The sequence below is a fragment of the Hoplias malabaricus genome, chromosome 16 (genome assembly GCF_029633855.1).
Source record: "Hoplias malabaricus isolate fHopMal1 chromosome 16, fHopMal1.hap1, whole genome shotgun sequence".
Taxonomy (NCBI): Eukaryota; Metazoa; Chordata; class Actinopteri; order Characiformes; family Erythrinidae; genus Hoplias; species Hoplias malabaricus.
In genome coordinates, this window is record NC_089815.1 from 133,537 (window position 1) to 160,000 (window position 26,464).

Here is a 26,464-nt window from a genome sequence, read left to right on the forward strand (position 1 = left end):
GGTGACTGTCTGGGAGGAGTGGTGTGCTCTCCTGTGTCCGCATGGGTTTCCTCCCACAGTCCAAAAACACGTTGGTAGGTGGATTGGAGACTCAAAAGTGTCTGTAGGTGTGAGTGAATGTGTGTGCGTGTCGCCCTGTGAAGGACTGGCGCCCCCTCCAGGGTGTGTTCCCGCCTTGCGCCCAGTGATTTCAGGTAGGCTCTGGACCCACTGTGACCCTGAACTGGATAAGGAAATGTCTGCAGGATCTTGTTAATATCTATCACAGTTAGATGTCTAGGCAGGGCATCTTCAGGGTTTCACTTCACAAGATTATAAGAAATAAATCCAGAAACGATTAGAAATCAAAGGACAGGTTTTATTGATCCATACATTTTACATGACAGCCTACAAAAGACCAGTGTCCTGGGATCAAGTTTATTATTAAAGCACCTCTCAGATTAAAGGTGTTGATCTAGGATCAATAAATTCAATTATAAATTATAGCATTCTACAATGACTTTACTACAAAGACCTGCATTGCAATAATTAGAAAATAATGTAGAACATTTCACTGATCCCAAAGGATCCTGCAGACCCCAACAGAAAACTGAAGAGTGTAGATCCCATAGAACTGAAACGATTAGAGCAAAAAGCAAAGACGTTCACCTCTTCAAAACGTAAAAATCTGAACTGAATTTAAAATTATGTGTGAGATGTGAGTGTGAGATGATCCTAGATCAAAACATACTCTGAGAACTCTGTACACATGACCCCAGCTGTGAAAGAGCTGAAGTTTAAAAACGTCTTTAACAGACAAACGCGTTTGTATTTCAGACACTGGAGGCGGGTGAATGACTCTTAAAACTACACTGTTTTTGAAGGTAGTATATGACATATCTTTAAAAAAAAATGTCTGTGTTGAGAAGATTTCTCAGTCAGAAAGCGAGGTGGCTGACTTGCTGGCATTTTAATATCCTCATCTTGCACAGGCATTTAATTCACTAGAATAAGATTCATCCTCTGGGAGCTTGACAGAGTTTTGCTTATGGATTTCATTCATATGCAACAGGAGAGTAAAAAGGTAAAAAGTAGGGAGAGATTAACAGGTCATTCTTGGAAGGATTATGAACAGTCTGTTATGGCAATAAGACGCTTCTTATATTTCCCGTATCTCCTCAAGGAACAGTGAATCAGCAGCGTTCTGCAACAGTCTTTAGCTTTCCATCATCCTAAACCAGTCTATTAAAAGATATACCCATGCACACAATGCAGCATGAAGGGTAACACTGACAGCAGCAGATACAGATACACAGGGCTAAAGAAATCCAGTACAAAGTTGTTTTGTTAAGCACTTAACATAATGGAGGTTCATGGGGGTTCCTTAGAAAAAACAGCATGTTTTTTCACTGTCAACTAAGAGCCTATTTATGTAAAAATAAACAATATACTTCAACTGGTAAAAACAGAACTACGTGTGAATCATGGGGCTTTATCACAAGTACCTCATGTTTAATTACAGTCTTCACTGGGAAAAATGGGTTGCAAAAAAATAATAAACAACCACCTTTACCACTGTGTCCCCTTTCAAACAAAGCATTTCATAAAAATCAAACGCCATCAGTTCAGTGGGAAATAAAATATATTTCTTTACATTTAACATTAACAGACACTCACTGGGAGGCGTCCTTTATGGAGTACATTTAGTTCAAAACCTTTCGTTCTTAGGAAATCCACACTGTTACTAAAAGCAATCGATAGAGGGGAAAAAAAATGAACACAGGGCTACATCATTTTATGTGTGAATGGACCCTTGGGACTGGCGTGGTTAAAGATCACTTACTTATTGGACTGAAATAAACGTCATTCAGACCTTAAAAGGAGTAAATTATGTCAGGTTTTTTTTTAATTCTTGGCAGCGTCAACCTGTCTGGTCCAGTTCTCATCTTCTATTCCAGAGTCGTACTCGTCCTCTGAGGCCTCTTTCGCTGGTGCTCTGTATCAACAGGGAAACATTGAGCATTTAATTTTGTGAATAATTTACTTAAACAAAAAGTAAAGTGTCAACATGCGACAAAAGAAAGAACAGCCACTTCAACAACTCAGTCCGGAACTGGATAAATCTGTTACAGCAACATACACAATTAGTGCTTCATCAAAAGCACTAATTGTGCGTCCAACAAACTCGGGTATCATTCCAAACTCTATGAAATCTTTGGACACTTTCCAAAGTCTAAAATTGTCACAATGTGCCCTCACCTTACATAATGAGGCTCTGCTTTTCCAAACACCACATCCTTGTTTATCTCCACAGCTACAATATCTGAGTGTGGCACCTCAAACATGGGGTCCAGCAGCAGTTTCTCCTATAAGAACATAATAACATGACACCAACAAGGACGTGTGAAGACCCTGTATTATATTTGTAATTTGATCTGTAATGTAACCAGACAAGTTAAGGAATATTCCTTATACACATTAGAAGGAAAAAAAGAAGCTATGGCACTCACCATTATAGAACGAAGCCCACGAGCCCCTGTCTTACGTTCCAGAGCCATTCTGGCAATCGCCCGCAGAGCGTCCGAGGTCACAGAGAGTTCACACTGAAGCAGAGGAGATGAACAAATTAGAGACGTCACACAACTCTTCATCTCCATTCCAGCTTTTAACTGCCGTTTCATAAAAGAGGAAATCCGCATGGTTAAATCATACAGGCCCTTGCACTTACTCTGATTCTGGGATTGTGAGCTGGACACAATTACAATTTAACAAAAATATGGTAGTGGAGGTCACATTTGAGTGTGTGTTGCTGTCAACCTTGTCCATGCTGAAGAGGGCCTGGTACTGAGGGACCACAGCATTGCGAGGTTCGGTGAGGATTCGGACGAGCGTGTCCTCGTCCAAGCTGTGCAGCGGCACCACCACAGGGAGGCGTCCCACAAACTCGGGTATCATTCCAAACTCTATGAGATCCCGTGCCTCTACAAGTTTCAGGAGCCTGTCTTTCTCCTCGATCTCCGCCACGGCGTCCACTTCGCCGCCTGTGATGTTGGCCACGTCGGCTGCTGCTGCTGCACGTCGGCCCTTACCCAGATTAGACGGTGCCCCGAAACCAAGGTACTAAAAGCCAATCCAGGTGAGAACAAACGGTTAAAATCATAAAGTCAGTGAAAACATTAATGAAAACATTTACTTTGCAAGAGCTAATTTCTAACTGTTCTTCTTGCACATTTCAGCAACGGTAAATCAGTTAAACGGCAACGTACTGTACAGCTGTCTCTGCCATCGTGTCCCATTCTCTTTTGTATATAAATGGGAAGGAGGACAAACCTTTTCATTTTTCCTTCTGCTGATTATGCGATCCAGTCCATTAAAAGCTCCAGAAGCCACAAACAAGATGTTGGTAGTGTCAACTTGCACTGTTTCTCCTCTCAGCTTCCTGGTGTTTTTCTCAGGAACATTTACAATTGTGCCTTCCAAGAGTTTCAGTAAACCCTACCAAATCAATGCACAATAAACACTAATCATCTACTTCAGCTACTACTGCGTATGTATTACAGCAGAGTGTGTATTACAAAACACTTCGTCTTATTCAAATTCAGTGAAAATATATCAACAAGAGTAAGGTGAAAGGTGTTTACATAAGAGGTAAATATTTTGGTCAACAATGAAAAAATAAACGACAGCTTTAGGCAGCTATTGCAACCCCGGGCTAAAGAGTCAAGGCCTGTGTTACTTAAATGGAGAAGATTTATTCCGATGACTGACCTGCTGGACTCCTTCTCCGCCCACATCTCTCAACTGATGGATTCCAGGCACGCTGCCAATTTTGTCCACTTCATCCAAGAATACAATACCTGTGAACAAAACAATTTAAATTAGCATACCACACACACACACACACAAGAAAAAAAAAAGGAAAAAGGTCCTTGAGAAAACAGTCACGTGTATTACCTTGCTGAGCTTTCTCAATAACGTAGTTGGCGTCCTGCAGTAGTTTGGCGATGACGGACTCAATGTCCTCACCTACGTAGCCGGCCTGTGTGAGTGTAGTGCAGTCACAGATTGCAAACGGGACGTCCAGACATTTGGCTAAGGTTTGTGCCAGCAGTGTTTTGCCTGTAAAATAAATGACAGACTATATTATCCCATAATCAGTATGAAATCAATTGAAAAGTAAGCTGTTTAAAAGATGCTAGGCAAATCTTATGATTCGCCAAGAAAACATCTGTTTGTCTGAGATGTTTTTTTTTTTTTTAATTCAGCACAGCTCTTTTACTGGGGTATGCCATCAGTAAGTCTTAGATCAACTTAATACTGCAATACATTTTGTTTCATCTCTCAGAGTATTGTAATATTAAAATATTGTCACACTGCACACCCCTGCAATAAACAAACAATTTCCTTTACTGCATTTATTTGTTGTAACAGCATTACTTCTGCCTGCACTAGAATGGCGTATCCCTCTCCCAAAACTATGAGCTAAATCAGACCAGAGCCAGTGGGACCCAGCAGCACAATGTTGCTCTTCTCCAGTTTAATGTCGGTGTGGTTGGAGTCAAGCACTTCTCCTCCTCGGCGCTCCTGAGGAGCCTGTTGGCTCAACTGCTGCATTGAGGCTCCCAAAGCGTTGCCATGGGGGCTGATCCCTGCAATCTGCAGCAGCTCTGGAACAAGCACAACACAAAAGATAACATAAGGCAGGGTGTGAAGATTTATTTTGTCTGAATACAACCATAAGTACAATATGTTTGGTGTAGATTTCTTTTCCACCCCGTGTTGAATACACTGAAGTGAAGAAGCACAAGCACAGCCTGCAAAATAAATAAAGAAAAAACGGACAGTGTGTTGAAATGTTACAGTGTACAGTCCAAAAAAACATGGAGGGTAGGTGAATTGGCTTCTGAAATAACTGTCCTGGTGTGTGAGTTAATGAGTGTGTATGTGTGAGTGAGTGAATGTGTGTGCGCCCAGATATGGATTGGCGCTCTGTCCTGGGTGAAACCCTAGTGCCCGATGCAGTCCTCCAGGTGGACGGTTGTTTCTGGTTGAGAGTACGCTGTGCGCGTTTGGCTGCCGCTTCTCGCCAGTGTGTGTGTGTGTGTGTGTGTGTGTGTGTGTGTGGATTGAGTGTTCTGAGCAGTGTAGATTGTAAAGCGTCCTTGGGTATCTAGAAAGGCGCTATATAAGTGTAACGATAACTAACTAACTAACAGTCATTAGCCATAACTATAAAGACTTATCTACATTTCGCCTGAACATAGTGTTCTTTTTGTATCCAATGATGCAATGACTTTCGTCATCCTTTGGGGCCCCTGACTCAGGTCTCTTTTTAAAACAAACATGATTGGGCAGGTTTTCCACAGTTTTATTGACAACAGGACAAAAGCTGTTATCTTTGGTCTCTTTCAAAAGGCCAGCCCCAGGGACTGAATGTGCTTGGCCAGCACGGCTGAGCCACAGAGGAGTTACAAAGGGATTTCCTGTAACATGAAGCATGTCTGATGTGTGAAAAAGAGAATAGAATAAAGTTAACATATAAATGATGATTAGACAGCATCGACATAAAAGTGAATACGGAAAAAGCCATGCTTTGTCTCAACTAAAAACAAAATTCAGCACCGAACATTCCAGATGTAAATGTGTTCTCTTCGACACATAAGTCTTTTGTATAGAACTCCACTGGTTACATGATCATTACATGAGCATCTTGGAACTTCCCACTATTCATTTAGAAATGCTTGTTCTGTATGCTGACGTTGCTCGAGGGTTGCATAACTCAACTGAACTCTAAGGAGGTTACTAGGACACTAACGCATACCATGCTTGGCTGACAAACTGGAACTGATTGGCCAGGGGCCTATTAGTCCTTCACACTCCTTTCTACTTATGTAACTCTTGTGAATTTCCTGCCGTCCAATCAAACACCCCCCCACAGATCACAAGATCACAATGAATATCACAAGAAATGAATGACAGACAAACACAAAATGGACACAGTTCTTTGGCATTTGTACAACAAAGAAATTCATGAATCAAATGAAATAATAATCAAACTTAAAGAAACAGAACATGGAGGGATTTGTTTTTCTGGCTGATCTGGTTAAATTATAGATAAGGTAAAGGAAAAGAAAAAAAAAGGTTGTGGGCATTAACAAACACTTACTTGTGAATCTGTACTCATCCTCCCGACGTCTTAGCTCTAGCTCTATAGAAAAAGTAGGAGATTCACAATGACATCACTACCATTAGGCACAACACAAGTTACTCTGATCAACTTTGTTTTCTTTTACAGTGAAGCGTTTTTAATATTGTACAAATGCCAAATCACATCACGTACTGGAGATTCCTGAAGAGGGGAAAAAGGCATTCAAAAGTATGCCAGCTACGAGAGACCTGACATTCTGAGGGTAGAGGTGCAATTTTCTCATGGATTCCAACATATAATAAAAGACTACCCTGGAGTCCATTAAAATAACAATGCCAAACAGCAGTAAACAGCGCTGATAACAAGTGCATGTTGCAGTAAATGTTATTTAATTATTTACACTGATTTCTAACAATTTTTTAAACCAATATTTGCCCGTTACAGCTATAAATGCTGCATAAGGTCAGCCTCGCCCTTTGCCCCTTGTCATTTCCTAAACTCTTATTACCAAACCAGGACAAAAAGAGACTGACCCATCACAAATGTGTTTAAACCTGGACAAGATCGGGTGATTTGTCTGACCCTCAGTCAGTTCTGTGGTAATCTGACTTGCACAGGTACAGTTAAGAATTGTTTATTCAGCATTGCAGACTGAAGGTCAGACCTTAAGAGAACACTTCAGCATTGTCGATCTAGTCTTTATTTCCTGCAACATTACTGATTACCACAAGGCTTCCCGGTTTATAAGATACAGAAAACCAAAGCACAGTTGTAAGAGAAGACAATGGGAAGGTGGTTCAGAACCCCTAGCCTGCTCTGTTCTTTTCTAAGCAGGGACACATTAAACTTATTGGTCATGGTAATGTCCAGGTTAATGTCTTCTTTAAAGTGCATGGGTACTTTCCCAGTACATTATAAAGTGTGTCACAAACCTCGGGGTGTGAGAGAGCCCTGTTTCTCCACCTCCACCTGCTGCTGTCGAGAGCCTGTTGGCATGTTGTTATAAATGCGCTTGTAGTGGTTGTATACAGCCACTGAAAGCACCTTCTTGGCATGTGACTGGCCCACAACATACTTGTCTAGGTAGGCATAGATCTAATTTGGAAAGGGGAACACAGGGGAACACAGAGCACACTGTCAGCTTTTCAGCTGAATAAATAAATGAATGAATGAATGAATAAATGCCCAAACAAAACAGTACCTTTTTGGGAGGGGGTGGTGGTTTCTGTTGGAAGGCCAGCTTCACAGCTTCAGCAGCTGATTCTGGGTCTTTATTCAGGCTTTTCTTAGTGTCTGTTTCTGACAGCACCACGAAAAAGTGATGGCATTTTTCACATTTGACAAACCTAGTTGAGGCTAACAGAGAAAGGACCAGCATCATCTAGCAGTGGACAACTACTGATTTACACAGATTTTTCATGTTGTACAATTAGCGCTATAATTACCGACATGTGTTAAAGATGGGTTAAGATTATGAAAACATACCTGTGAATAACTAGCACAATTTCATACAAAAAAATATGAGAGAAAGTTCACTTTAAACAAAGTAACTTTAATCTGAGCCCTTATTGGGCAGGATTCGTTTTCCCAGTGAAGGAAAAACAACATAAACAAGATTTCCTTTGAAAATGTTTTAAAAAATATCTATGGAATTTCCTCAGATTACAAAAACAAGACCAGAATAAACAGAAAAAGCACAGAAAGTAGCCAAGTTTAGTGGGACGGTTATTAGGGAGGGAACAGTGGGCTGGTAAGAGTTTGTAAGGTACTTTGCTACAAAATAAGACTTTTACAAAATCATGGACATTGAAGATCCACACTGGATTAAAGTCTTGGATCCCATCCATAATAATTTACATCACAGCCCCTACTCAGATAAAACTACTCCAGATCCCAGAGAACGTAAGTCAATCTCATTTATGGAAATGACTGGACCTCAATTTTTTTGTCAAATACCACTTACATCCAATTATAGAACTCCTAGATAGACACAAGTACACAGTCAAACTTTAATACAGCACCACAAAGTCCAAAATATTGTATTGCATATTACAAAATTACTACAAATATATGTTCAAAGCCATCACAGTGAGAGTGATACAATAGCACTGTGGCGTGGTGTCAGTGCAGCTCTATGTTTTCCAGAAATAATATCTCAAGAGCTGTGAAATACCTCAGAAAAAGAGTGTGCACACTCTGGTTGAGGTTCAGTGTAATTACTGAATGACTGTACCACCACTGGATGAAACAGCCAGCAGTTACGCAAGCGGTTTATTTTTAGATTCCAAACAAGTTTTCCAGTGTAAAGACCAACATTACAAATGGACAAACTGTACAAAAGCCCCAGTGACACAATAACACTGGGAATGAGAGCCAGAAGGAAACTGGATTCACCTTTTGTAACAACGTTTAGCCGACCAGACAGAAACATTATGTCCCCAAGTCCATGAACACCCATCCTAATCAGGGAATTCGGCTAAACTAAGGTCTTTGACACAGGTGTTTCAACAAATCACTTTGTACTGTCACTAGCCAAATTATAAAAAGTACATCTGTCATAAATCTACACTCATTATCTACTATAAATTACCTTTAGGATGAGACGGAAAGGCTTCCGTGGTCGATTTGAACTAAACATCCAAAAGCAGTCCCTAACCTGACTAAAGGTCTTGTGGCTAAATGCCATCAAATCCTCAGAGTAATGTTATATCATATAATGTAAAACCTTGACAGAAAAGTAGAGAATGTTACGGCAGCAAGACAGTGTCACACACTGTACCCTTCATTTCAGAAGGAATGCTGAATTGGCAGACGACTTCAGACCCTTTTTTAGCGTCACTGGCTGCACAGCTGAAGTATGACACAGCACTCACAGACAAATGTTTCCACGTGTGTGCAGGGATCTCCACATTTGGGGCAACGAAGCTGATTTCCACCCTTCCCTGAAGTGCCGGAGTTGGATCGTTTTCCACTTCCTTCACTCATAGATTTCTGAGAAGGAAAAGAAGCAAAATAATGCAGGAGTGTTTCACTTCCCAGTACACTTCCTCATTCACATTGCATTACAAATACACAGGGCCTGAACAAAATAAAACTCAAGGGATGTTTGAAAGCATAAATAAGAAAATAAAAGATCCAACAGTGAAAAAGGCTCACATTTACCTTTCCTCCATCTCCATCTTTCATCCCATCCTTGGATGCAAAGTACACAGATGTCTCTGAGAAGGGTCTGACAGGGACATTGCAGCTCACGCGAATTTCATGAGCACCTACTCGTCTCAGAGAAAGGACTCTAGAGCCAGAGATCCCTGAGCAAAATGAGAACACTGTCACTTTAAGCACAAAAAGTAAAAATCAGGATAGGTTGTCAATTAAATTATTATTATTATTTTTAAATAATGAACCTGGAATGAATGTGTGTGTGTGTGTGTGTATCCTATATCCTACCCTATGTGTATATATGTTTAGGACAAATATGCAAACACAGGATAAAAAGACAATAAAATCACAAGATACTATGGTCATAATTATGGAGAAACCTTATCATTAAATGGCTTTATTTATATTATATACACATATACATACATACAAACACACACACACACACACACACACACACACATATACATATATATATATATATATATATATAATGTCAATGTATGTAGGGGTGTCAAAGTATCTATCAAAAGGGTAGTAACCTGTTAGAAAGCAAAGCCACAGGGGTTTATTCAGTGGTCCATATTTTCAGCAATGGATAAATTAATTTAACAAAAAGGTGAGGATTTAAACCGTTACCTTTTGAAGCACTGACTTGTGTATGTTTATTTACCACCTTTTTCAGCTAATGCTTGTCAGGTAGTTATCATAGATTTAAACATAGTTTTTGCTAAAAAATACTGGTTTACAACGATTTAAAAGTTAGCGAGAAATGCATATACGTCCAAAAAGTATGTTTAAAGTGTTTCATTCATCGTGAAAACTAATCAAAATGCTCAGACGTGAAGCTTTTCCCCTTCTAGCTCAGTGCTAAGGCCAGAGTTTTAAGCTGGAACAGTTTTACCAACATAACGAAAACAAGTCTTACCTTTCTGGGCTGAGTTTATTATCAATCTGGCCGCTGAAGTGCAGGCACCAGACATGTTTTTTCCTTGGCTTGGCTACTGTTCGTAAAACTGGACAAAAGCAAAGCGTCTAAATGAGCCAGCTTCACAGTAAAATATACAGAATAATCAACAACAACAATTCTACCCTGCCAACCAGCTGAATGTCATTACCATTCAATCTTCCAGAAAAGCTTAACATCAAAAAACAGTCGCTGCTGTCACTGCAGCCCTCCTCTTCTCAGAGAAAACTGCGGTGAAAATGTCAAGTCTTTTTTTTAGGAGAGCTCCATGGAGTAATGGTTAAGCTAAGCTAGCCTAAGCTAAGCTAGGCTAAGAGGCCATTCGAGTGGGTTGAGCACAGACAGGACTCTGTAGGACTCGACTCCCAAAGGTAATCGGCTCTCTGAGTTGACTCCAAAGCCTCTGAGACTCACTGCCAACGATTATTGAGATTCGAAATGCTTGGACTCGGCTCACTCTATACTCAGTCCCTGTTGTTCTTTTTGAAACACATTGAAACACATTGAAATGAAAACCTTCCCTTCTGGTAATCAATTCCCAGCAAAATTTAAATAAATAAATAAATAAATAAAAAGAAATCCCTAATGCGATTAAAGTAGATTAGATGTAACTCTACAAGAACTCTTTTATTCAGTCAGTGCAGAAAGGCTTGTAATTAAACCACCTTTGCTACTTGAAAGCCGACAGGATTGGTTCCTTAGGTTTATGACGTAAAAAACCCAGATTCTCTGAATATTTATTATTTTTATATTTCTGAAACTGTCTGTTGAGCCCTGTAGTGCATACTGTTTATTTCTGGCTATCAGAGATCACTGCCTAAATCAGAAAACGATGGATTCAATGAGCTCTTCTGAGATGCTTCTGGTTTTGTTGTCATTCAGGGAGCTTTTAGAATTTAACTGCCCCCTCATCTGAGTATTTTCAATAACAGTGCTGGACCTTTGTTTATTTAAGAACACCAAGACGAGCAGCATAACAATTCTGAAAAAAAACCCAAAAAACTAAAATTAAGAAGGAAGAGAAATTTGCAACTTTTTGAAGAAACAAGAGCTTCTGGCTTCTAATTTCTGTACACTAGAGGGTGGGAAGATCTGTGGCTCATTTGTGTTTTACAGGAACAGGGAACATAGGCTGTAACTGTACTGTACTGTACTCTACAGCCATCTTAATGGTACCACACAGGCTAAACATGGGCTATAGGTGTTTTAATGAGTAACCTCCCTAATTCAACTTTGAAAAATACCTAAACATTGGAGTAACATATATATATTGTTGCATCTTGTCACTGTAAATCTGATTAATAATTACAATTAAGTGCCATGAAAAAGTTTAAGTGTATTTTTTCTTTATGCATGTGTTTTGAAGCGGTCGTGGGGCGCATGCGCAGATCAGTTCAGAGCCGTGTGTAAGATGCGGAACTCTGTCATATGACTTCAGGTTTGTTGCTAAAATGGTGCGGATCCGAGGCTGAAGTCTCCACAAAAGGTAAAATATTTTGTGTAAAAGAGGACTATTAACCAAACTGTTGAGCTGTTCTGTTTTAAAGGCCTTTCGAATCATTTCTCGGGTGGTTTCATGTTTAAGAACGTTTTCATTTCGATATCTTACCCCTTTTTTGGAAACATTGCAAATACGACCACACATTAATTTGAGAAGAGTCTCTTCTTAATTCAAGTTGAATGCGTTTAAATCTGACTTTATAGTTATTACCCTGATTGTTGCTGAGTGATATTTAAAATGTGTGTTGAATTAAAGAAGCTGAAAATGGCTTCGTGTTGGAATTGTCCGTTCCACCTTAAACGGTGCAGCCGTTACATTCTGGCGCCATGGGAATTGGTTAGTTACTGGAACAGCTGCGCCGTTTAAGGTGGAACAGAAAGTTCGAATAACAAACCAGTTTCAGCCACATAATTTAGTGAAACCATGACTAACAGAATATTTCTGTGTGTGAGAGAGGAAGAACTGTGTAACTGTGTCCAAAAATGCGCTGTATCTTTTATCCTGAAGATGTCTAACAGTTAAAGGAGGGATTTAATAAATAATAATAAAAAAATAATAATATATTTTAGACCCTTATCTGCTTACCCCAGAAAAAACAAAGACCTGTTTGGTTTCCAAATTTGCTGTAAAACTTCTTAATAACCCAAGAAGAATTGACTTTGAACTGACACTGATTACCATTAGTTTTTAGCTAATCTACACAAAAAAAACCTTTAAACAAGGATTTTTAAATGTGCTGTTAGACCTAGCTTCTATCTCCATTCACACCTTTGCCACTTTCCTGAATGTTCAAATCCCCGGAACACAGTATGAAGATGTTGTTTTCTTAGGTTTGTGATGCATGAAACATTGTGTGTCTGAATCTGTGTTTAAGCCTGTGTTCTAAACCCTGCTGTTTCAAAGTGGATGCTCAGCCATGTGGCTGACTGCTTATATCAGTCATATATTCTAGTATATAAACAACAACCCACTGAGAGGTTAACAAGGTTAAACACTTGATATTTACTGGAGGGGTTGTTAAGTGTTATTCTGTAGCAGTGCTGTCCACAGAGGCCTCAGATTCCTCCAATCTATTTTCTGGAATATTTCACCCTGAAAGTGCAAAATGACAGGTGCCAGTTATATTCTCCACAGTGTTGACGTTCCTGTTAAAGCTGTAGTTGTTTCCTAAACCTGTAAATCATTTCTACTTCATTTAGAAATGGAGGAGATAAGAGTGTCTCCAGACTACAACTGGTTTCGAAGCACGGTGCCCCTGAGAAGAGTAAGCTTCATTTTGATCTCACTAAGTTTACAGTAACACTGTCAGGTTGTGTGCTCTAATTATTCTGTTTTCTGTACTTTTTTAAATGTAGCCTTATTTTGGGGGTTGTTTCCCCATGGCTGCTTCATCTTTCATGATTTGTTCCATGTGATAGTCTTGTGATCCAGCTCCTTTAGGAATGTTACTTGCAGTAGGTGGCTCTGCTTGTGACACTGTTATTTGTTTGCTTCTCTCAGATCATTGTGGACGATGACGACAGTAAAGTCTGGTCACTGTATGACGCTGGACCGAAGTCTATAAGGTGTCCAATCATCTTCCTCCCTCCTGTGAGTGGCACAGCAGAGGTTTTCTTTCAACAGATCTTGGCTCTCACTGGCTGGGGCTATCGGGTCATATCGGTAAGCTCTTTTAAGCCTCTTTAAAAAGTCCCTCAAGTCTAAAAACCTTACCTGTAGTGTGGCATTTTGGATGTGTGTTACTTTAAAGAGTGCTTTATATTTTAAAATTAATTTAATGATATAAAGTAGATACTACTTAAGGAGTGTATTGTCACTGCGTATTTGGTCATGAATTGCACTAAAATGCATTGAAAGGTCCTAAGAAGCATTTTGATATGACGCTATGATACTGTTTACCTTCAACAAGCCTCTAATGGGGAAGAAGATGTTAGACAGGAAACAGATGGGACACTGTAACAGCCAAATTAGACGCCGCTATGAAAACATTTATTTAAAGTGGCCCTCCAGCCAAAATGAAAAATGTAATCATAACTACAGATGTAAACATGCCTGCTTACCTTCCACTCTATTACAGAGAGCGCGAGTTGTCAGTTTAAATCATGGAAATTTCCCTTCAGATGAGAACATGTTGAGCAATAAAATATGACATGTTTCATGTTGTTGTTTGTGTTGTCCCTGTAACATCTGCTGTCTTACTGTAGAAAGAGTAAAAGTATTTAAAACTGTGCAAAACGACAGAAACTATACTGTTCTTCGTGTATGTGGTGTTTAGGGGATGTGAGATTAGGCTGAGGTTTGTGTGGTTTGTATTGGTTGCAAGCACATTGTGAATACTGCCATAGACGTGAGCATGATATTTCTCGCTAGCTTTGCACATGCAACGCTCTGCTCAGAAAGTAGTAATGCCATTTGTTAAGTTGAGATTCTCACAATGACATGTAATGCTAGGTCCAAAAGATTTCCATTATACCCTCAGATAATCTCCATAGAGTTAAATAGCTAGTGTTTTTACTCCGCAGCCAGATGTGTCCCAGAGGATATTGATCTGCAGATCTCAAGCCCATTGACAGCATATCAATTGTTTTAATCAAGTCTTGGAGTTTTCAATTTGTTGCTGTGCATAAGGACCTGACTTAACGACTCATTTTTATCCGTCTGGCAGCTCCAGTATCCTGTCTATTGGGACCTGCTGGAATTTTGTGATGGATTTAGGAAACTTCTTGACCACTTGCAACTGGACAAGGTCTGACAAATTTGCTGTTTTCTTCTCTGCTTCCCTCAGTGGGATCTCATGAGACGCTTCTGTCATAACAGCCGTGTTCCTTTTTCACTAGGTGCACTTGTTCGGCGCGTCACTGGGCGGGTTTCTGGCTCAGAAATTTGCAGAGGTGACACACAAATCTCCGCGAGTGCACTCTCTCATTCTGTGCAATTCTTTCAGCGACACATCCATCTTCAACCAAACATGGACAGCCAACAGGTAGGACGTTTGGGTTTAGAGTTCTGGACGTAAGTCTCTCCGACCGGAAACCTGGACTATTCTCACATTCAATCTCTCACGTGTCCTGTTCTCAGCTTTTGGTTGATGCCAGCCTTCATGCTGAAGAAGATTGTTCTCGGGAACTTTGCCAAAGGACCCGTCGATCCTAAAATGGCTGATGCTATTGACTTTATGGTTGACAGAGTGAGTATTTCTTGCCTGTGCTGTTGTACTGTTTGAGTTTACAGTTGAATGGAGCTGTGAGGGACAACAAAGGTATTCAGAAAAACATGAGAATCTCAGTCAGACTTCAGTGAAAAGGCATCAGGCCAAACGTAAGCGAGAGGTGAACATGAAATTCATGTAAATTCAAGATTATTTGGTTGATACATTTATGAATGGGATTTGCTAATGTTCGCGAGTGTGTAAATGTTATTATATTGATTGATGATCTAGTACCAATAATGACAGATATGTTTTAACTAAATTCTGTCTATTAAGTCATTTACTATTTCCAACAACATCCATAGCCAAAGCTAAAAAGTGAGCAAACAGTCTGTCCGCGTGTTGTCTGTTCGCTTGTTGGTTCTTTGCTGGATATTTAATGTAACACTCTAGAATTATTACTATGACACTAAACTACTACTGTTTAACTCTGTGTTCTCTGGTGCTGTGAAAGTGAATAGATTGTATTTTTAAATAATGTCTGAAGCCAATATGTGGTCTGTGTGTTTTTGTTTCAGCTGGAGAGCCTGAACCAAAGTGAACTGGCCTCTAGACTGACGCTAAACTGCCAAAACTCCTACGTCGAACCTCATAAAATAAAGGATGTTGCAGTCACTATTATGGATGTACGTTTTACCCTTTGTTTTTTATAGAATCAGTGAACAGTTAGCATTGTGTATACACCGTTTGTGAATAAGGGATAAATAGATACAGCCTTATTTGACTTCAGTGTTAAATATGTTCTTTCCTTCTGTAAAGTTACATTCGAGGTTTGGTTCTGACAGCGGCAGTATGTCGTCTTTATCGTTTTTCCCTGTAGGTTTTTGATCAGAGTGCTCTTTCAAATGAAGCTAAGGAGGAGATGTATAAACTGTACCCCAACGCTAGAAGAGCTCACCTCAAAACCGGTGGAAATTTCCCATATCTTTGCAGGAGTGCCGAAGTGAACCTTTATATCCAAGTGAGTTTGGTTCCGTTTAACTTTTAGATGATTGTCTGAGTAGGTCTTAAAAAGGTTAATTCTCTATCTGTTACTGGAATAAGAACATTTTACTGACAACAAGCAATAAATTTAGAAATACATTTAATCATTTTATAACATATTTTTACAAAAATCTATTAATGAAAATGTTAGATCATGATTCCCAGGATGACACCCTGTGAACGCTGCTAAAAACCTTCGTCATGAACCGTTATGTTGTTCGGCTGCAGATACATCTCAGACAGTTCCATGGGACGAGGTATGCAGCCATCAACCCGGCTATGGTCAGTGCAGAGGAGCTCGAGGTCCAAAGGAGCAACCTCAACAACTGCAGAGAAAGCGATGACGAATAATGAGACGACACTCGTCTCTCACAACATTCTCGGTGTCTGCCACAAAAATGCAGTAAGACGGAACTAATCCCAGCCTGTCGGGGATGGTCACCCTCTAGTCCCATGGTTTTCTACAGTGGAATTAATCAACACAATGGACTATAAGAGCTTATTTTTACTTTACAAAAACAATATTTTGATATTGTATTATGTGTGTAAATAATTTATGATTGGGTACCTGGTCAGAGCCCGTTTCACAGGATGCCGTTTTGAACTCGTTGCCTTATGTGATATAAATACTTTGCGTCTGATAGATTTTGCACGTTTTCTTTTCAACTATTTCATTTTTTTCCCTTCTTTTTTTCCTTTTTAAATGTTTTTTGTAACTCATGCACTGATTAAAAGTATAACATACAAATGTCACAGGTTTGGGACGTTTTTGGAAATGTGTAGATTATTAAAAATATATGTAAATATTGATTATTTGTTCAAGTTAAATTTTTGAGCTTAAGAGTGGTCGCCTTTTATTCCTAAAGACAAGTCACAAATTAGTTTTCATTTGTGGATTCATTCTCACTGCCCGCATAGCGAATCTGGCTTGGTGTCTTTTATTTCCCAGGAACCAAACCATACTGGATACTAGGGCTTTAAAGAGTAATTATAAAACAGTAAGAGCTGCAGTTTTAATTCTCGCCTGTGTTATGAAGGCAGGTTTTAAAAGTAGGCATTACATTATTTTTAAGACTTGCCAGGGGCAGCCATTATTGGTCAGAGAAATCGCAGTTAAATATATTCCCCAAATTGGTCACTGCAGGATTCATAGCGAAAATTAAGGGACGTCTGAAGTACAGAAGAAAACGCCACAACATTTTTTGCGTGAGTGAGCAAAGTATTTTCCATCATTCCACTGGCTAATCCCCCGTGCCGAGGATCAGCTGAATTACACCCTCTCAAGTCAGAAAGCCCACATTCCTTAACATTTACTCAGATTACACAGCACTCCGGAGGATGGCTTTAAACTATAAACTGTTAATAAATCACGAGTTCTCAAATAACTTCCATTATTAAGTAAAGCACTTTTCTGACCCCCATTCAGCGTCGCGTTCTGAACAACAATAAAACGGGCTCTTTTAAATTTGACCCTGTGTTTGGAAATTCTTTATTTATTTTCACATCATAACAGGAATATTAATACATGCCTCAAACAAACTGTTCAAGATGGGATCAGGGCTTTTTTATGAAACACTCCAATAACTGACCTCCACTGAAAAAAAGATGTATATGAAATCTTTCATTTCTTTAATGAACAACATATAAAACTTAAATGCTGGATGAGACAAAACAATTAGGAAGGCCTAAACGTACCCTGTTGGCAGAGAGCGCTGCCGAAATATTCTGGCTTTAAAGGTCAATTCCAGAATCCATCAGTGCCATTTTCAGTCGCTATTTACATATTTACATATCACAGTTAAAGAGGCCAGGGTGCTTTTTCCTACATAAAAAACCCCAAACCCTAAAAAACCTAAAACAGCATGCCACAAGAAAAAGCCATGTTTGTGCAGACGGGATCTCTTTGACTGTGCAAAAACAGTACATTAATTTAAAGGTGCACTAGCTGATATTATTTCATGTTCTAACAAATACAAATTAACTGTAAATTATCAAAAACCTGATTAAAAACCTTATTTGCATTCTGTGCCTGAGAAAACGTCTGAAAATGTCTTTCCTTTTGTGGTTGACCTGCATTTCAACTGGAGGTCACCTTGACTAATGCACTAGTGCATTGGTCGTGATTTTAGATGTGCGTCCTCTAGTGGCTAAGTAGCTGAACTACAATAACACAGACAGGCATTCCAGTTAAATTGTCTACTGCACCTTTAATCAATCTACTGCACAGGAAATGACAGGCGTCTACCTACTTTATTAAAAAAGGTTCTTCATAGTGCATGGGCAGTAGTGTGTTGACCCCAATAAAGAATTAAAAATGTATCCATCCAACCACTGACCTGATTGTTGAAAGACGATTGTCCAGTGATGACTGTGATCATACCACCAATACATATTATAAACTGAATAACAAGTCGTTGAATAAATTATATCAACAAAGCAATCAGTCATTTTCCTAGTGTCTTGAATGTGTCAGAGGTTTTATATTAGAAACTACCCCCATGCTGGGGACACTAGTTTGACTTTTAACAAAAGAAAAATGTAAATAATCACTAATAAATGATAATATAAATGACTGATTGCATCTTTAAATTGTGTTCAACTTGAAATACAAACTTAGTTCCTTTTGTTTGAAATGTAACACAGTGCTTGTATCCATCGTTTCTGAAGTGGGACGGAGCTGATTCAGTGTGTCGGGTTTGAGCGGTGGTGGTGTAGCCCTTACAAGCTGTTTAGCAAAGGTGTTCCAGAGGAAATGTGTTGAGCGCCTTGATTATATTTCCGTGTGCTGTAGGTCATTTTTTGTCACAGTTTCTGTAAACGTCCAGTTCTTCATTTGTGAACTCTGACACAACTCTGTCCACCTCGGCCTCCTCCTCAGTGCAGGCAGTGGGAATGTGGGAATTGTGTTTAAACAACTGTCCTTCACATTGTGGTGCACTTCTTCTGTGAGACTGGGTCTGCGTTGGCTTGCTGTCGTACACTCTCTGTTGGGAAGAAGCGAAAGTCCTCACAGTAAAAATGGCAAACAAGACAAAAATAAAAACATAAACTTACATAAATGTACTTAAATAGATGGAGCACGTGTCAGTAATCAGACATTTCAATACACTATTTCAAACTTGCACAAGATAATATTTTAGAAGAAAAAACCGCCTAATGCCAAATATAATATTTTACGCTCCTACAATTTGGAAGCTGAGTTTGGAACCCAAACTGAGACTGAAATCCTCTCATTTCAAAGTAGTTGCTGACTATTCGGGTGCTTACCTGCCAAATCCATCCTCGAGATTCCCATCAGTCCTTCATATAAGCCTTTAATGGGATTTTCTCCCGCGATCAGAAGACCGTGCAGCCAGATCAGCAGCATGCGATGCCCGTGTTCCTTATAGCTTTTTGTCCCTAAACATGTCAGACATAGTCATCATTTACAGTGTTTATATATAGTATGATTCAGACCCTTTTCAGAACAGAGTGGAATTTTCCTCTTTCTCCCCGGATGCATAAAGCGGTCCTCTCTCCTCCTCATCATTTAGCTCGACGATAGACAATGTGGGCGTCTATTATTCGATGTAACACAGTAGGCAACGTTAATGTTAATGTTCTCCTCCAAGCATGTTGAACTGTCGTGTGAAATGATGTGATGCTTCACGTTTCTTGGTGCGCAGTTCACTTTGATCCAACTGCAATTGCATACAGCAATGTTTGGGAAAATTGGAAGCCCTTTTCCAAACCCTGACAACCTTAAAAACAGTAGTATCTTGAAGCCTGAATTTTGCACAATGCTTATTATTTGTTAGCTACTTTACCCCTACATATTCTGTACAAAACCAAAGAAACAAACTGACTGTCGACACTCGGAGTACCAGAGAAGGTTCTGAATACTCATCTTAGATCTGCTTTACCTGTCCACTGGTGTTCTATGGCTCGTATGTGTGCGTCTGTAAATCTCCAGTGCTGAGCCAGTCTCTTCCACTCTCCAGGTTTCAGGTATTTTGTGGCTAGCTTCCATATAATAGCGCGGATGTGCTGTGTCTCCGGCTGGTGGTCCTGCCTGAAGGTCAATGTCCTTCCAAGTGCGTCACACTCACTGTTCACGTTGTCCTGGAAAAGAAATGGTCTCTCACAACCTGCTGCCAGGGCCATACAGGTCCATAATAACGCTACTTATCTGAACCCAGTCCTACCTGTCCCCATTTGTAAAATCGGTCAGCCCTGATAATCATGTCCACTATGCTGACGTGATTTCCTCTGGCTGCAACATCCAAAGACGTCTTTCCCTGCTGTATAAGTGGAAATATTGGGAGTATAAAATAGGATTTATGTTTCATGTTTTTAAATGCAGCACTCCACTGTACCTTATCCAGCAGTCTTAGGTTGACCCCAGCGATAAGTATCATTTCAGCCATGTTGTGCCGTCCATGTTCTGCTGCTATGTGCAGAGCTGTTTGAAGCCGCTGTGGGAAAACAATAAATGCTGTCAGTGTAGGGTGATCTACGGTACACAATTTACCTAAAGCCTTAACTAAACCGACGTGTGTAAACATTTTTTGGAGAAGACACCTGAGGACATATTCCATATGGGGTCTTAAAGAAACATCTTCTTAGGTCAAAATACCTCAAGGATGAAACCTGACAGCAGCTTTCTCCCCATCTAAACAGCCCCGTTCAGAACGGCTGCCTTTGCCACTCATTCCTTTAAATGAAAATGAGCCGCTCGTTGTTCTCCCCCGCCCCGAGGGCACAGCAGTGAGGAGCAAGGAGCTCTGTTTTCTCTATTTTTACTCAGTGCTCTGAATTCTCAACGTAGTTCTGCTGTGTTTATCCTCGTCGTTTGTGCTGTCACATAAACGCATGACCAACGCTGTGATTGGACAGACTCAGACGAGGGGGCGGGGTAATTCTCCCACACAGTGTGTGGGATGGTGGGCTTCGGCTACATGTGTTAATGTGCACACGCATAGAACAAGTGATTTTTATAAATAATGTGTCCCCTTTAAATCTTAACTGGTAATAAAAGTTCTCTGTTTGATTTTACACTCACACTGTCAAAAATGTTCAGGTCACATCCGGCATCAATAAGTATTTTTACAATCACGTAACAGTTGTTGAACACTGCCAGGTGCAGTGCTGAGGTATGATTCTAGAAAGACATGAAAAAGGTAGAATTTATTTCATGTTTTTATGAACTTTGCAGGTATAGAAGCATTTGTATTGATTGGGTATTTATTGTTTTTAGGATGCAGTATTTTTTCTTTTGGATTGGGAATTCATCAAGGATTTCATGGTGTGAAACACAATAACAAACTGAAGCGTCTTCAGAATCGTAGTATTTGTACTTACAGCGTCCACTGAGTCCAGGCTGACGCCAGCGTCCACGAGGAGCTTGGCCACTCTGTCGAAGCCGTGCTGGGCCGCAAAGTGAAGGGCAGTCATATTTCTCTGAAAGGAAAAACACCTAAAATGATTCGTCTTCAGTTCGCCGCTTGGTACTGTGACATATTTAAGTATTTGAATCTGCATTTAGATGATGGAAAATGTCACAGGTACGTTGGTCAGTTCGTTGACGTTGCAGCGAGCCTCCAGCAGCAGCCTCACACATTCATCATGACCTCCATCCACAGCCAGGTGTAGTGCCGTCATGCCGTCCTGATGAACGCAACAAATTTATTCCACTGAGAGTAAAAGATTATGAATAATGCACTGACAGTCATCTACAGGCGGATCATGAGCCGTGTGATATTACATTCAGACTGTCAGCTTAAATTGTTGATCAGTTTTTCATTCTCAGCCGAACTGCTAGGTATGACATCACATGGTCGGTCAGTGATAGTAAATCACAAGAGATTGATCAAGACCAGAGACTGGATTCTATCTATGACAAAAAAAGCCACATATGAACACCCCAGCAGCATCAGTACAAACAAAACCTTTCTCACAATGTTCCTCTCATTGGTGTTCTCCCCCGTCTCCAGGATCTTCTGAAGAACCTCCGTGTGGCCGTGCTTGGCTGCCAAGTGCAGCGCTGTGTTCTCCTCCTGCAACATGCCAATAATATCACAAGAAAGATATGATTTTTCATCTTCAAACTGGAATTTAAAGACATTTTTGACTTAAAAGGGATATTGAATTTACATAGGAATGCCCCAACATTTGAGAGCACAATTGGCCCGGCTCCTAGGGCAGGTAGGACACACCCCTTTTCCCCATCACATTCCACAGTGCTAGATGCAATGGGTGTCTTTCAACTAATGTGACAGCTCTGTGCAGTTTGCATTCTCCTTTCACATGCTAAGCTGTTCAGTAGTGTTGCATCGGCAGCAGTCCGAACAGAAGCTTTAGGTTCTTCCAGTGGAGGAAGACTCAATGGAAGTAATTTGGTTTGAATGGTTTGTAATAAGCCCTCATTCAAACATTATTGATACATTTAAATAACAACACTCCTATTAAAGATCAGTATTAAAGGTTACTTTACAACCTGAGGACCTCCACACAGCTCTAACTGGGCTCTTTTATGAAGAGGGCTCTCTGCAACCCATACATTCTGGCTGGTTCACGAAGCATGACTCAGAAAGCCTGCTGCTAATGATTTCTTTGAGGGTCATTGCTTTTCGCTTCATTTTCTGACCTGCAGGAGGTTAACTGTTTACAGTGGGAGCTCTAGTTGGAATGTGGGAAAGAATCCTGGTCTTTACCTTGTCCTTCAGGTCATGAGCGCAGCCCATTCCGATGAGAAACTCCGTCACCTCCAACTGACCATGCTCTGCTGCCAAGTGGAAAGCTGTCTTACCTGACTGACACACAGGACCAGAGGACCCCAGGTTAGACACAATAAAACTGAATTCATTAAGCACATTATTGGTGGAGGGCAGCACGTTGGAGCAGCAGGTAGTGTCTCTGTCACAGCTCCAGGGTCCTGGAGGTTGTGGGTTCGAGTCCCACTTCGGGTGACTGTCTGTGAGGAGTGTGGTGTGTTCTCCCTGTGTCTGCATGGGTTTCCTCCGGGTGACTGTCTGTGAGGAGTGTGGTGTGTTCTCCCTGTGTCTGCGTGGGTTTCCTCCGGGTGACTGTCTGTGAGGAGTGTGGTGTGTTCTCTCTGTGTCTGCGTGGGTTTCCTCCGGGTGACTGTCTGTGAGGGGTGTGGTGTGTTCTCCCTGTGTTTGCGTGGGTTTCCTCCGGGTGACTGTCTGTGAGGAGTGTGGTGTGTTCTCCCTGTGTCTGCGTGGGTTTCCTCCGGGTGACTGTCTGTGAGGGGTGTGGTGTGTTCTCCCTGTGTCTGCGTGGGTTTCCTCCGGATGCTTCGGTTTCCTCCCACACTCCAAAAACACACGTTGGTAGGTGGATTGGCGACTTAGGAGTGTCCGTAGGTGAGTGTGTGAGTGAATGTAATGTGTGTGTGTTGCTCTGTGAAGGACTGACGCCCCCTCCAGGGTGTGTTCCCACCTTGTGCCCTGTGTTTCCAGGTAGCCTCCGGACCCACCGCGACCCTGAACTGAATAAGTGGTTACAGACGATGAATGAATGAACATCATTGGTGGAGTGGAATTCATACTAGAGGTTTATTTCAGCTATCACAAGATTAAGGAAATATATTTTATCATCCCTCTATTGATTTTGTTCCCCTCTTTCCTCACACTATTTTGTTCAGTAAAATTCCTCGCCATAAATCAGCTCTTCACAAAATATTCTTCCTATTCTTCCTGGAGCAAGAGTTTCTCATGATTCCTAAATGGATATTACTTTGTCCACTTGGTGTCACTGAATGACTGCATTATAAAGTCCAGAGATTCTAGAAATTCTTTCATGTTCTCTCTCTCTCTCTTTCTTTGCAGCCTTTGTCTGGAAGCTGCTGAATCACTATGCACTGAGTGACAACAGCACTCTCATACAATTCCTTAATGATACTGCACCAGATGCTAAAATCTATGACAGATCTATGAGATTTTCCAGAGATAAACCCACAATGTGTGAACATTCTTGCATCATTCCAAGCCTGAGTTCTTCGTAGCAGCATCACACAGAGAGATTTAAGATCAAAATGTCGGACACTGTGAAAACCCATCCACAGAGTGTGTGGTCCCCTCTGTCCTGCACTGTTTTATTGCACTCTACAAACATTCATAAAGGGTTTCCCAAGTTAAACAGAACGTGTGTTGTCCTTGTAAACGCGTCCTATTGTGTAATACTTTGTAAAGCAGCATCAGATACCTCTTCCTTATCAGTTTGACTTCATGACTGAGTTTTATGTTTTTTTTGGTGCTCTCTCATTGCATTAGCAATTTGGCGCCGCCCTGGGGTTTACAGATCTCTCTCTCTATTGAAAGAGATTAGAGCCTGGGCTTGTATGCCCAGTGGAAGTACAATGTTAGACACAGAGCAGACAGTTTTTGGTTTAATTTGGCAAATGTGCCGTCCTGGAGGCTATAACCTTACCTATGTTGTCACTGCCTCTAAGCAAAATTACGAAGCATCCTTCAGTCAACAACCAGTCACTGATTAACACTGATTTACAATTTACTGACTCCTAACCAAACTGTGAAAATGTGATTTTGTCTGAACCATTGCTTTAGTTTTTTAAAAACTTGACTCTTGAGTAGAGTACCATCACTGAAACGTCTTATCGGACCTCCCATGGAGTACAATGTTCTCCTCCACAACTCACGTCTCTCAGGGAGAGCTTTAGTCGATTGAGTCAACAAAGCATGTCTTCCTCATGCTGAAGGAATGTTTGCCTGGATTTTTTGTCCAAGCAGTCTGGGTAATTATCAGTATTTTCTGTTTGTCTGGGAAGGAAAAGCAACTATTGATCTAGGCCACATGGAAGTTTTGCGTCTGTACTTGACAAATTTAGACATCATGGTTTTCTCTTTTCACTCAGTTACGTCGACAAAGCAGCGACCTGAAAGAGCTCAGGATTTCATTCATTCATGCATTCATTGTCTGTAACCCTTATCCAGTTCAGGGTCGCGGTGGGTCCAGAGCCTACCTGGAATCATTGGACGCAAGGCAGGAACACACCCTGGAGGCGCCAGTCCTTTACAGGGCAACACAGACACACACACACACACATTCACTCACACCTACGGACACTTTTGAGTCACCAATCCACCTACCAACGTGTGTTTTTTTTGGACTGTGGGAGGAAACCAGAGCTCCCGGAGGAAACCCACGCGGACACAGAGAGAACACACCACACTCCTCACAGACAGTCACCCGGAGCGAGAAACGAACCCACAATCTCCAGGTCCCTGGAGCTGTGTGACTGCAACACTACCTGCTGCGCCACCGTGCCGCCCGCTCAGGATTTATTAATTTGCCCATCGAGTGATTCTGGGTAGGTTCCGGTCCCACTGCGACCCTGAATTAAATAAGCATTTATGGAAAACGAATGACTGGATTAATTCGTGAACGCGTCATCCAAAATGTCAAAACCCAAATATGTTTTAATATATTTGTTACCCAATAAAAAAACACAAAACACTGAAGTTCTGCGTAACATGCAGAAAGTGTTTTAACCTTTGCTCATATCTCTCTGGTTTGTTTAATAACTCCTGACTGTAGGCGTTCATCAGTATTGAAGTTAAGCACTGGTTAAGGACTGCATCGGGCACTAGGGTTTCACCCAGGACAGAGCACCAATCCATATCTGGGCTCACACTCATACACCAGGACATTATTAGACAGAAGCCAATTGACGTACCCTCCATGTTTTTGGACTGTGGGAGGAAACCGGAGCCCCCGGAGGAAACCCACGCAGACACAGGGAGAACATGGAAACTCCACCCAGATGGGACTTGAACCCAAGATCCCAGCGCTGAGAGGCAAACGTGCTAACCACTAAGCCACCATGCCACCCACTCACCTTGTCGGCTCTGTTCAGAGACACATCCTCCAGATCTTCCATAATAAACTCCAGAATGTGGATATGACCCCTCTGGGCAGCACAGTGCAGCAGATTCTGCCCCTTCTGAAGAAAAAGGGTGGGAAATGATAGTCAGTAAACAGTATCATGTCAATGTTTAATTTCAAATACATTTTTTTATTTATGATATAAAATGTATGCAATATTTAATTCATTCGTTCACTGTCTAAAATTGCTTATCCAGGTCAGGGTTGCTGAATACAGCTCTCCCTTTCAGCTTTTAAAGCCATATATAGAACACATGTAGCAGGCTGAAACTGACAGTGGTAGCAGGAGAACTACTGAAAAGTCAATGAGCAGCAAACTAACAAAAGTAATAGCAATGTAGAAAGCTCTAGTTTTCTTTGAGAGCCTCCCTTGTATAAATCAGACTGAGAGTACTACTATGGAACTGTGGTCTGTATCTATGATTTATTCACTCACTGATGGTTCATAGGGATATTTATGTGACCACGACATTATCAATCATATGAAAAATGTTTGCACCATGTCAGATTTAGACTGTTGTGTCTTTTATGCTGTCATTTTTACAGAGATCCAGCTTCCAAAAGAAGTTGTTTGCTTTGCAGTTAAGACCCTGCCACTACTGGACGACAATA

The 26,464-nt window shown here is 40.8% G+C and overlaps 3 protein-coding genes across 5 annotated transcripts in view; 1 reads left to right on the forward strand and 2 right to left on the reverse strand.

The window, feature by feature from the left end:
- Positions 1-354: 354 nt before the first annotated feature.
- On the reverse strand, positions 355-10,635 carry clpxa (caseinolytic mitochondrial matrix peptidase chaperone subunit Xa). Of its 2 annotated transcripts, XM_066646953.1 has the most exons (15): positions 10,405-10,634; positions 10,215-10,302; positions 9,290-9,435; positions 9,001-9,118; positions 7,329-7,483; positions 7,060-7,222; positions 6,146-6,187; positions 4,473-4,646; positions 3,934-4,098; positions 3,748-3,836; positions 3,310-3,474; positions 2,797-3,099; positions 2,490-2,582; positions 2,239-2,345; positions 355-1,975 (listed from the first exon to the last, which is right to left on the reverse strand). In XM_066646953.1, the coding sequence occupies exons 2-15, from the start codon at positions 10,267-10,269 to the stop codon at positions 1,885-1,887; spliced, it is 1,866 nt and encodes a 621-aa protein (XP_066503050.1). In that variant the 5' UTR covers positions 10,270-10,302; positions 10,405-10,634; the 3' UTR covers positions 355-1,884. The 2 variants fall into 2 exon arrangements, with proteins under 2 accessions (XP_066503050.1, XP_066503051.1); XM_066646954.1 differs by lacking the exon at positions 6,146-6,187 and having other exon boundaries at positions 10,405-10,635.
- Positions 10,636-11,620: 985 nt separating this feature from the next.
- On the forward strand, positions 11,621-16,706 carry spg21 (SPG21 abhydrolase domain containing, maspardin). Its single transcript, XM_066646957.1, has 9 exons — positions 11,621-11,739; positions 12,954-13,018; positions 13,255-13,416; positions 14,420-14,500; positions 14,592-14,737; positions 14,833-14,941; positions 15,481-15,588; positions 15,783-15,923; positions 16,175-16,706. The coding sequence occupies exons 1-9, from the start codon at positions 11,682-11,684 to the stop codon at positions 16,295-16,297; spliced, it is 993 nt and encodes a 330-aa protein (XP_066503054.1). The 5' UTR covers positions 11,621-11,681; the 3' UTR covers positions 16,298-16,706.
- Positions 16,707-17,457: 751 nt separating this feature from the next.
- Positions 17,458-26,464, reverse strand: part of ankdd1a (ankyrin repeat and death domain containing 1A) — a 13,657-nt gene continuing 4,650 nt past the window's right edge. Inside the window, exons 5-15 of one of the 2 annotated variants that reach the window (XM_066646956.1) lie at positions 25,806-25,910; positions 22,639-22,737; positions 21,883-21,981; positions 21,494-21,592; positions 21,287-21,385; positions 20,988-21,086; positions 20,302-20,400; positions 20,131-20,226; positions 19,849-20,047; positions 19,214-19,345; positions 17,458-18,930 (exon numbers count right to left, since the gene is read on the reverse strand). In XM_066646956.1, the coding sequence (XP_066503053.1) occupies positions 18,869-18,930; positions 19,214-19,345; positions 19,849-20,047; positions 20,131-20,226; positions 20,302-20,400; positions 20,988-21,086; positions 21,287-21,385; positions 21,494-21,592; positions 21,883-21,981; positions 22,639-22,737; positions 25,806-25,910 (1,188 nt within the window). In that variant the 3' untranslated portion in view covers positions 17,458-18,868. Of the gene's footprint in view, positions 18,931-19,213; positions 19,346-19,848; positions 20,048-20,130; positions 20,401-20,987; positions 21,087-21,286; positions 21,386-21,493; positions 21,593-21,882; positions 21,982-22,638; positions 22,738-25,805; positions 25,911-26,464 lie in introns of both variants that reach the window. The other variant, XM_066646955.1, reaches the window with a different exon arrangement.